Genomic DNA, 11405 nt, shown 5'->3' on the forward strand with positions numbered 1-11405 from the left:
TACCTATTTCCTTTGATAAAATGTCATTTTAAGTATCAAACCAAGAACATACAATTCATTTAGATCACATGCATTTGACTCTCCTGAACCTAAGAGTCATTTAATCAGGTTCAACCAATGATCAAATCAACAGAGAGCCTGTCACAAATGGCTTACACATGACAGAGGATCAGAAAGTGTCTCCAAACTGCTTTTCTGCTGACCTATAAAAGACAAACAAAATCTTCATTAGAACAGAGCTGTGAAGTTCACTTAAAGGAAAGAGGAAGTGAATGTGCCCAATTAACAACCAGAAGAAAAATGCAAATCTGTGAAGTGTGGGTGAAAAAGGAAGGCAAGGACGTGTGACAGAAGAGATACCTGATGCTCTCTGAAGACCGCTGTGCATATGTGACCCTTGAAATGACCTGAGATCATGCCTGATAGTCTCACAATAATAAGCAACAGTGTGCAGTTCATGAAGCACGTGTCACTTTAACCCATGTCTCAGGTGAACACAATTATTTTGTTTTGCCTTGAGGTTGTACTTTCTCCAAGATAGTTCTGCGATAACATACCTCAGAGAAACTTAAAGGGTTAGTTCAGCCAAAAATGAAAATAATGTCATTTATTACTCACCCTCATGTCGTTCTCCACCCGTAAGACCTTCGTTCATCTTCGCAACACAAATTAAGATATTTTTTATTAAATCTGATGGCTCAGCGAGGCCTGCATAGACAGCAATGGTACTTCCTCTCTCAAGATCCATAAAGGTACTAAAAACATATTTAAATCAGCTCATGTGAGTACATTGGTTCTACATTAATATTATAGAGCGAAAAGAATATTTTTTGTGCGCCAAAAAAACCCAAAATACTGACTTTTTAACAATATCTATTGATGGCCGATTTCAAAACACTGCTTCATGAAGCTTCGGAGCTTTACGAATCAAATTAGCGGTTCGGAGCGCCAAAGTCACGTGATTTCAGCAGTTTGGCGGTTTGATACGCGATCCGAATCACTGATTCGACTCAAAAGATTCATAACGCTCCGAAGCAGTGTTTTGAAATCGGCCATCACTAGATATTGTTAAAAAGTTGTTATTTTGTTTTGTTTATTTGCCACACAAAAAAATATTCTCGTCGCTTTATAATATTACGGTAGAAGCACTGAACTCACATGAACTGATTTAAATATGTTTTTAGTACATTAATGGATCTTGAGAGAGGAAGTACCATTGCTGTCTATGCAGGTTTTGCTGAACCATCGGATTTGATCAAAAATATCTTAATTTGTGTTCCGAAGATGAACGAAGATCTTACGGGTGTAGAACGATATGAGGGTGAGTAATAAATGACATTATTTTCATTTTTGGGTGAACTAACCCTTTAAACAGCAGCTTTCTCTTAGATAATAGTGAGAGAATGTTCAGTTAAAATATGTAGCTGAGATGCTTTTGGTTCTTGTATTTGAGGAAAAACTATGGTGATATTTGGATGAATTCTTTACATGAAACTGACAAATAATAAAAACAAACTTGTCCAGCTTTTACAACAACATCTTTTGCATCAAATACCAATCTATGTGAAAAAGCAAATCCAGCGGATGTGTCTTGGAAAAAAGGAGAACTGAAAGTCCTCTTTTATGAATAACATATGTGCAACTACATCACATAATGATTCAGAATGACTCAGCGTTTCACTCATATGGGGAGTCTGGGGCTAGTTGTCACACTTTTACTCAAAGGAATAATTCTCAGGATATATTTGTTTTTGCAGGTCAACTTCTTGTGTGTAGCTACAAGCACATACTAGGTAAGTTGTAAACAGTAAACAATTCCAAAACACAAAACAATTCATGTAACACCAACATCTATTAAACTACAGGGATGCAAACAGGTAAGGGGGAAAAAGGAGAGAATATTGCGTGGGGAAGGGGCATGCTTCGCACGGAATTGTTTTTTAAAGATATTTGCTTTACATGCTCATTTGTAGTTACCTTAAGGGATTTTTAAATTTATTGTTTTTATTACCTTACATGTCCAAAACTGTAATTTTTCATGAATTTCATGAATACTGAGCTAAACTGCAAAACTGTTTGCCCTCTCTCTCTTCACCGTTCCCACATCTCAGACCTCAAATTCATAAAATATTACCCTTTATAGACATAGTTTTTAAAGTAAAGAGTAGAGGAAACCCTGTATAGTGCTTATTGAAACAACCAGTTCTTTATTTACTCTTGTAAGTTCACAAGTACCCTTGTAAGACACCCCCACCCCTCCATAATAACACTTTCTTAGTGGATCTATGCAAATCCCATAGGTGACCTATTTTGATCTCAAAAAGGTGAGTTGTCACTGAAAGGTGAGGAGTTTGCATTTATGAAACTACCATTCGAAAAGTTTGAGCTAGAGAAAATAGACAACTGTGTAAAAGTATTTTGACTCGACACCTCAGTTACTGAGATAACGCCCTTATGTAACAAACCCCGGTATCTTAAAAAAAAAAAAAAAAAAAAAAAAAAAAGAACGACGCCCATGCGTCGTGTTTTTGTACTTATATGAACGTTTAACAGCATTTACCTGGTATTTAAAAAACATTGAGGTATTTCGTATGCTGACAAACTTCCTAAAATAAGATATAAGTTTGATTAGGTTTCGAAATCAATAAAAGATATGCGTTGGAAACCGGTTTTTTTCAGTACAGTCAGCAGAGGCGTTAACTTATAAGCCGAATGACGCATCACGTGTGTCACGTGATTCCTTGAAGTAGTTTAAAAGGGTCGCCGCAGCGTTCAGAATAGAGCAGAGCACCTGCGCTTTTTTAACTGTTTGCTTCCCGAGGACGTTATTTTTCCCTAGTAAACTTACTTTTATTCATAGACACTTTATACATTTTTGTTCAAGGTGAGTACTGTGACCTTACATACTACGAATAGACTTTCTCCGCTACCTCGCGAAAGTAATTCCTTTGTTTATTTGAAGTGATGCTGAGCTGTATGTAACACGGAAATGTTTTGTCTTTCAGACTTTGGAGTATGTTTTTTATTTGTACGGGTTCTAAACGTTTCTCTATGGAAGAACACGCCAATAAAATTCAAGTTGAAAGTAATTTCAACCAGAGAGATACTTTTAGAGAATCCTGAAGTTCTCGTCCCAACCGGTAAGTTTTCCAATAGTGTTATTTTCTATTGTTTTAAACAATATTGTTAATATAGTTGATTTTAATATCGTGTAAGCATTACATAATCTCGTACTTTCTGCGTATCCGCACTTCCTTTGTGTAAGTTCCTTTGTGTGGTAGAAAGTAAACATAGCCGCAGGCAGATGCAAACAGGATGGTGACGTCAGCACATAGATTAGCATGTCCGAAAGAACAAGATGTTCCTGTTTTTGTCTGTTGACTGTCAAAGAAATGTCTTAAGCACAGGCTTTTTCCCACTCCAAATTTGCGTTATAATCTTCATAAAACCATTACATGCATGCCATAGCTTCAAAAAGCAAGTGAATAATCATTATGCATCTTCCTAATCCAGGTTAGGGTGGAGTTCACCTATCTTGTGTTCACTTCATTGGTTTTCAACACATTCCGCTTCAGTTGTTACATTCCTGTGATTCCGACTTCAATTAAACATGGTTGGATTCAGAGCTGGTGATGTGCCTCCTACAGCCACTGTGAAGTTTATTGGTGCAGGAACTGCAGCCTGCATTGCAGACCTCTTCACATTTCCATTGGACACCGCAAAAGTTAGACTTCAGGTGAGTCTTTGTTGTGTAGAATTTGAGAACTTGTTTAAATGATGAAACTTTGCTTGAGTGACAGCTGAGCCAGCGGTTGAGTTTGGAGACAACAGACCGTGTGATGACTCAACCCAGGTCAACTTGCAGCAACAAAAACTAATCTATCTTTTCAGGTGGGATGGTTTAAAGTCACACCTTTACTGACGATAGCTCTATTTCTTTTGACTCTCTTTACACTAGCAACGTAAGCAGGTCCAGGCCTTGATGATTGTCCTTGCTGCCCCAGGATCACTGTGGACCCTTTTAACCTGAAGATGCCTCTTCCCTCCCCTGTGATTCTGTAAAGTTTCTCCATCCACCTTTTGTTCTGTACAGATTCAAGGGGAGACCAAAGGTCCTGCGAACACAGGCCATGGTCCGGTGAAATATCGTGGAGTGTTTGGTACGATCAGCACCATGGTGCGTGTCGAGGGGCCGCGCAGTCTCTACAGCGGGCTGGTTGCGGGACTGCAGCGTCAGATGAGCTTTGCCTCTGTACGCATTGGCCTCTACGATTCAGTCAAGCAGTTCTACACCAAAGGCTCAGATCGTAAGTTCACTCCATGTGCTTCGTGCTTGTATGCAGAGATGATTGGAAAGTGTTTATGCATGGTCTATTAACCCCATACAATGCATTATTTTCCTTTATTAGATGTCGGGATTGGCAGTAGGTTGATGGCCGGCTGTACGACTGGAGCCATGGCAGTGGCTGTGGCCCAACCTACAGATGTGGTGAAGGTACGGTTTCAGGCTCAGATCGGCGCTGGGGCCAATAAACGTTACAACGGCACTATGGCTGCATATCGGACCATTGCAAAGGAAGAGGGGTTTCGTGGTTTGTGGAAAGGTGAGCTTGGGCAAAAAAAAAAAAAAATTTATATAAATAAGAATTAACTTTAATAACCCACAGTAGCAGTATGACTTATAGATGATGGTTACGATTTTAATTTTAGTAATAATTTAATAATAAATTAATAATAATAATAATAATAAATTATTATTATTATTATTATTATTATTATTATTATTATTATTATTATTATTATTAATTATTAATAATAATAATAATAATAAAACAACATTAATAACCTACAATAATATTATTATTATTATTATTATTATTATTATTATTATTAATAATATTATTAATTTATTAATAATTTATTTTATATTATTATTTAATTTATAGTAGGTTATTAATGTTGTTTTATTATTATTATTATTATTATTATTAATAATTTATTATTATTAATTATTAATAATAATAATAATAAAACAACATTAATAACCTACAATAATATTATTATTATTATTATTATATTATTATTATTATTATTATTATTATTATTATTAATAATAATATTATTAATTTATTAATAATTTATTTTATATTATTTAATTTATAGTAGGTTATTAATGTTGTTTTATTATTATTATTATTATTATTATTATTAATTAATAAATATTATTAATAATTTATTATTAATATATTATTAATTTATTAATACTATTTATTTATTATTATTATTATTTTATTATTATTTAATTTATAGTAGGTTATTAATGTTGTTTTATTATTAATAATAATAATAAAACAACATTAATAACCTACAATAATAATAATAATATTATTATTATTATTATTATTATTATTATTATTATTATTAATAATATTATTAATTTATTAATAATAAATTATTTTATATTATTATTTAATTTATAGTAGGTTATTAATGTTGTTTTATTTATTATTATTATTATTATTATTATTATTATTATTATTATTATTAATTAATAAATATTATTAATTTATTATTAATATATTATTAATTTATTAATACTATTTATTTATTATTATTATTATTTTATTATTATTTAATTTATAGTAGGTTATTAATGTTGTTTTATTATTAATAATAATAATAATAATAATAATAATAATAATAATAATAATAATAATAATAATATTTATAATGTAATAACATTAATAACCTACTATAAATTAAATAACAATAATAATTATTATTATTATTATTATTATTATTATTATTATTATTATTATTATTATTATTAAATAACCTTATTCTCTCTTTTCTAATTTATACTACCCTTTCTATCCTTTCAAAGGAACTGGCCCAAACATCACCCGCAATGCCATTGTAAACTGCACTGAGCTGGTGACCTATGACCTCATCAAAGACGCACTTCTAAAATCCTCGCTGATGACTGGTAAGATGAGGCTGCAGAAAGTACTGCAAACTGAAGTATCAGACCATGACAGAAGTATTTATAGCTGCTGTTCTTCACAGATGATCTTCCCTGCCACTTCACATCTGCATTTGGAGCTGGTTTCTGCACTACAGTTATTGCTTCTCCTGTTGATGTTGTGAAGACAAGATACATGAACTCCGCCCAGGGCCAGTACAGCGGTGCCCTCAACTGTGCTGTAGCCATGCTAACTAAAGAGGGACCAAAGGCTTTTTACAAGGGGTTGGTTTTCTTTACCAACTATAGCTGTACTTTAATGATTTGAAGATGAATGTAGAATTGACATGTTTGTTCTCTTTTTAGATTCATGCCATCGTTCCTGAGGCTGGGCTCCTGGAATGTGGTTATGTTTGTCACCTACGAACAGCTGAAACGGGCCATGATGGCAGCTCGCCATAACTGGGTCACTCCTCTTTAAAAGCAGAGAATGCAGTTAGTTGAGCTTTGCTGATGTGGTTCTAACTTTCTCTTTACTTTAGATTTTCTGTGTGAATTGTTTACATGTCTATTAAACTTGATCTTTGGATTTTACATGGTTCTTTCTGTCTTTCAGAATCTGCCAATAAAATTAGGCTCTTAACCTTTGTAAGCTATTTGAGGACTTTTTGACCCCCAAATGACATTTGCTGAAGAAAAAAAAACATAAATAAAAAAAAGTTCCCTTGATTCAGATGGTATGAAACTTTGTAATGCTGTCAACATCCTCAAAATCAGAAACAAAATGCAAAATGATCTCACACACAAACACAATGAATTATTGAAACTAAAAATTGCTGTCATAATTTGTCAAATAAAATCAGCCAAAATACAAAATCACCACAAAAATAAAGTGGTGGCACCACAACACATCCAAGATAGAGAACAGTGCATGCTCACACATACACACAGAAAGGTGAAAGGATGAGACGATACAATTTAGCAAAAACTTCAGTACAAACCTTACTTCAGTACAAAAAAAGTGCTAAACTTGGACAAAAAGTGATTTTTATTATAATTGTGGTTCATAATATGTAGATATGAATACAACTGGAGAAAAAAAAAACTTATGCAAAGATGTCTTTCAGTCCCGACTTTCTGAAAAAAGATGTTTTTCAGTCAAATAGTAAATGTGGAGCTCTATACCCTTTTACTGGTGATATATATATATATATTTTGTTTTTACTTTTAAAGCTCTATTTTCCAACAGATGGCATAAAATTTACACTAAACCATGTTATCACCATGAATGAAAATCAGAAATGTGGAGCTTTTTTAAAGTTAATTTTACATAGGTTTAAAAAATATGTAACACTATGTAAAATATATATTTCTTAATTTATTTATATAAATTTAAAACATGCCATAAATGTCCCCAAAAACTGCACAAATATAGAGTAAAACATTAATAAAGTGAGAAAAATTACATTTTTAAAAAAAAAACATTTTGTTACAAAATCACATTTTATTGTCTGGGATCTCTGGAGTCCCCAACAGCCTGAGTGTACATTCCAAACGCACCGCTTGCAAGGATTAAAAACACCAGTTTAAAACAAATTTTGCATTCAAGTGTTTCATTTTTAGAATCAACATTCTATTAACGAAGCCTTTAAGAAGCCTGGATTAGTTTTGATGAGAGGGCTTGTTTTAGAAGATGTTTCCTTTCAGCCGAGAGCTTCTCTGGGAAATGTGTAATGAAGCGAATGATCAGGTCGCCTCTCTTGGATGGGCAGTTGGCTAGCGGCATTCCCTCCCCGGTCACAACCTTGGTGTACTGAGGGCTGTAGTGTAAAGAAATTAAAATGAAACAGTCTTAAATATGAAAACTATGTTCAGAAGTTCTGGTGAGTATCATTTAAACGACGTGCTGTTCTGTGTATGTTAAAAAGAGAAAGAAATGTTTTACTCACTGCACAATGTCATTGACAGGGATGTTGAGAAGCCTGCCATCTAGTGTCTCAACTTCCACTGAGAAACCAGTCAAAGCCTGTAGAGTTAACACAAAAACATATATTCAAAGACATAAAATGTACTAATAGTTACACTTATTAAACTTAAACTGTTTAATTATAAAAAGCGACATTTAGAGTGGAACTATTCATTTTTAACATCATGTTGGTCCAATAGAGACCCCAACATATGTTCAGCATGAAAACTAGACAGAAAAGATGGAAAGCCTCTCTATTAGAGCTTGAAAACATGTATATTTAAATGCACTGAAATGCTATGCTAGTTACATTTTTGCTTGTGTTTCTCACCTTCTCAAGAGAAATATTTGCTGTGTAGTACAGATCATCATTTTGGCGGACAAAGCGCGGGTGATGCTTTTGGCGTATGATAAACACAATATCTGCTGGGATGTTGTTTGGTCCCTGTGGAGAAAAAGATTCTATTCTGTGATGACCAAGATCAATTTACAACCACCACAAAACAAAATTGTGATAAAAATGTGTTTGGTCATGCCTGGTCTCCCTCTTTTGGAAACGTGATCCGTGTCCCTTCGTTCCATCCTGCTTTTACAGTGAAGGTTAAAATTTTGTCCCTGATGCTGGACGTGTGTCCGTCTTCATTCATGACCTGTATAAAACATGTCTCATTGCTGAAATTAATTTCTCATGAGTCCTTATGATTTTATTAGTACCCCTGTCTGCAGAACTTACCCTACGGGATATCTTAATTTTTTTAGTGCATCCATAATAAAGGTCTTCCAAGGCAAGATGAAGGTCTCTTTCTATTGGTGGATCCTGTAGCTTTTCTTTTTGCCCACGCAGGCTCTGAAAAGCTGTGTTGACCTCACTGCCATCACCAGTGAAAAAATCTATAGAGGATGAGTAAGCAGATATTACTAATCAGAGCTTGGATTCTTCAAAACACCACAGCATTATTATGAACATTGTAAATTTATGACTACATTGCACCAGATCGTCTCTTGACATTTTTTCAATTAAAATCATTTGTTTGAGGAATAATAACCCAGTTTTTTTTTTTTCATCCAATAAAAATTACCTGCAAAAGGATTATCTCCTCCGAAAAACTGTCGGAATGTTTCATCTGCATTTCCATGGTAGACATATCCTGATGACCAGGCGCCATTCACTCCCAATTCAGATGGGATTCCTCCTTTTAAACCCTCCTCTCCAAACTTATCATATGTGGCCTTTTTACGTGCTGCATTGGATGAGAAAGACCTTCACCAATTTATGAGGAAAACAACAAATTGAGGGCTGAACTGTGTACTGTTTCCTTACACAATAGTACAGTGGCAGGACCATAGTACAGGAGAGTATGAGATGGTAATACTATGCAACTTTGATCAAGTGTATGAAAAATAATAAATAAAAAAATGAATAACATTTACATGACACCTTAAAGCAGGGGTTTTCAAACTAGGTCTTTTCTGAAGAGACACAATCACTTTATATGATGAATAGATTGAATTTAGGCTTTTACCCACATATAAACAATGATCAGCGAACATAAACAGAAGCTCAACCGAACCTGCCTGACAATGCGAGAAGACGGAAGCGAGAACATTGGTTTACCATAACTGATGTGTGCGTTGAATGTTTATATGTGAATAAAAGCCTAAATTCAATCTGTTCATCATATAAAGTGATTGTGTCTCTTCAGAAAACTTGAACTAAACCACTCAATTCATATGGATTAATTTTACAATCTCTTTATGAACTTTTTGAAGCATCAAAGTGGTAGTTGCGTAGCTGTCAATGTAGGGACAGAAATCTCAGATTTCATCAAAAATATCATCATTTGTGTTGTGAAGACGAATGAAAGTCTTACAGGTTTAAAACGACATGAGGGTGAGTAAATGATGACAGATTTTTTATTTTTGGGTGAACCATTCCCTTAAGGGGGTGTTATTTATTTATTTTTTAAATATGCAAATAAATTAATGAAACCAAATTATTATATTTATTTATAAATAATTCATATAACAGATGTAATTAAATTTACATTATTTGACATTACTGTTTTCTAAAGACTGGTCTGCGATTCATAAGATTAATGACATTAATGACTTTGTTATAGCCTGTTTTTATGTTTCTCTCTGGTAGAAAAAAGGATGCAGATATGTAATATTATGTTATTAGCTAGGAATGTTAACATTGTATTTAGGGGTTCATGGCATCATAAAGTTTGAAAACCCCTGCCTTAAAGATTACCATCCCAGCAAAAGCAGAACGTTCCTCTAACGTTAGTGTATGGTTCAGTTTTGGTTATTTTTGGGGAACCAAATCTTAACGTTATATGAATAGTCTTTTTCTTTTTATTATAGCAAAATAATAATCTAACATGTAGGTTTTTATGTGAATCTGCATATACATTGTGTAAATACAACGTTCTCTCATGGTTATTATTAGGTTTATTTTTATAACCATAAACTAGCCTGCCGGAACTTTCTGGGAAACAAAAACAGTTGGGGATACAGATGGGATACACGTCGAAAAAGTAACGTTGTGTCGAATATTCTAATGCTGTTGCTTTTGTTGATGTATATGGCAGTTGTAGATTTATATTTTTTTGTCTTGTGAACTCACGGTCGCTCAGCACGTCAAACGCCTCCGCGAGCAGTGTGAAGCGCTCAGCGGCGCTCGCGTGGCTGCTGCTGCGAGGATGATGCTTCAGCGCGAGCCGCCGGTACCTGATACCGAAATAAAAACATGTCTGTTTTTATTTCTTATCTGTTTTTATAACATATTTATAAAAAAATCTGCTGCTAGCAAACGGGTCCTCAAAATGAAGGTAAACCACATCGTTGACTAGTTTTATCTGCTTACATATTTACGAAACTACTTAGAAACTAAACAAAACGTAACTTACGCCTTCTTTATGTCAGCATCGGTGGCGTTGCGGTTTATGTCCAAAATAGCGTAATAGTCTCGGCCCATGGCCTAATTGGTTATCTAACCCTGTCTTTACAATTTAAATATATCAAAGGACAAACGCAAACCCGGATTTCGTCAGTAGGAATGAACATTAGTTTACTGTTGTCAAAGGAGGTTGTTATGGAAACAGAGCCCGGAATTCTGGGTGATGCAGTCTTTCATTAAACAGTTGCTGAATTAAAAAAATATTACGATAAAATTACAGCACTCACATTAAAGGGATAGTTCACCCAAAAATGAAGATTTTGTAACAGATCTCGCCCCCCCCATTTACTACCATAGTAGGAAAAATAAATACTATGGTAGTCAATGGAGGGCGAGATCTGTTTGGTTACTGACATTCTTCCAAATATCTTCCTTTGTGTTCAGCAGAACAAAAGAAATTCATACAGGTTTGGAACTACTTGAGCGTGAGTAAATGATGACAGAATGTTCATTTTTGGGTGAACTATCCCTTTAAGGGTGATTTTCAACTCAGTGCATTCAAATCAACTTATAAA

General features: G+C 34.0%; 2 protein-coding genes across 2 annotated transcripts; one reads left to right on the forward strand and one right to left on the reverse strand.

Moving 5' to 3' along the window:
• The first annotated feature begins 2703 nt into the window (after nucleotides 1–2703).
• Nucleotides 2704–6556, forward strand: ucp2 (uncoupling protein 2). The gene is made up of 8 exons (XM_051908009.1): nucleotides 2704–2884; nucleotides 3006–3140; nucleotides 3514–3736; nucleotides 4094–4307; nucleotides 4410–4604; nucleotides 5885–5986; nucleotides 6067–6247; nucleotides 6329–6556. The coding sequence occupies exons 3-8, from the start codon at nucleotides 3611–3613 to the stop codon at nucleotides 6441–6443; spliced, it is 933 nt and encodes a 310-aa protein (XP_051763969.1). The 5' UTR covers nucleotides 2704–2884; nucleotides 3006–3140; nucleotides 3514–3610; the 3' UTR covers nucleotides 6444–6556.
• On the reverse strand, nucleotides 6506–11300 carry dnajb13 (DnaJ heat shock protein family (Hsp40) member B13). The gene is made up of 8 exons (XM_051908007.1): nucleotides 10841–11300; nucleotides 10558–10661; nucleotides 9008–9169; nucleotides 8662–8819; nucleotides 8465–8578; nucleotides 8260–8373; nucleotides 7912–7988; nucleotides 6506–7782 (listed from the first exon to the last, which is right to left on the reverse strand). The coding sequence occupies exons 1-8, from the start codon at nucleotides 10906–10908 to the stop codon at nucleotides 7611–7613; spliced, it is 969 nt and encodes a 322-aa protein (XP_051763967.1). The 5' UTR covers nucleotides 10909–11300; the 3' UTR covers nucleotides 6506–7610.
• Between the last annotated feature and the right edge of the window lie 105 nt (nucleotides 11301–11405).

Source organism: Ctenopharyngodon idella, chromosome 10 (assembly GCF_019924925.1).
Source record: "Ctenopharyngodon idella isolate HZGC_01 chromosome 10, HZGC01, whole genome shotgun sequence".
NCBI classification, from domain to species: Eukaryota; Metazoa; Chordata; class Actinopteri; order Cypriniformes; family Xenocyprididae; genus Ctenopharyngodon; species Ctenopharyngodon idella.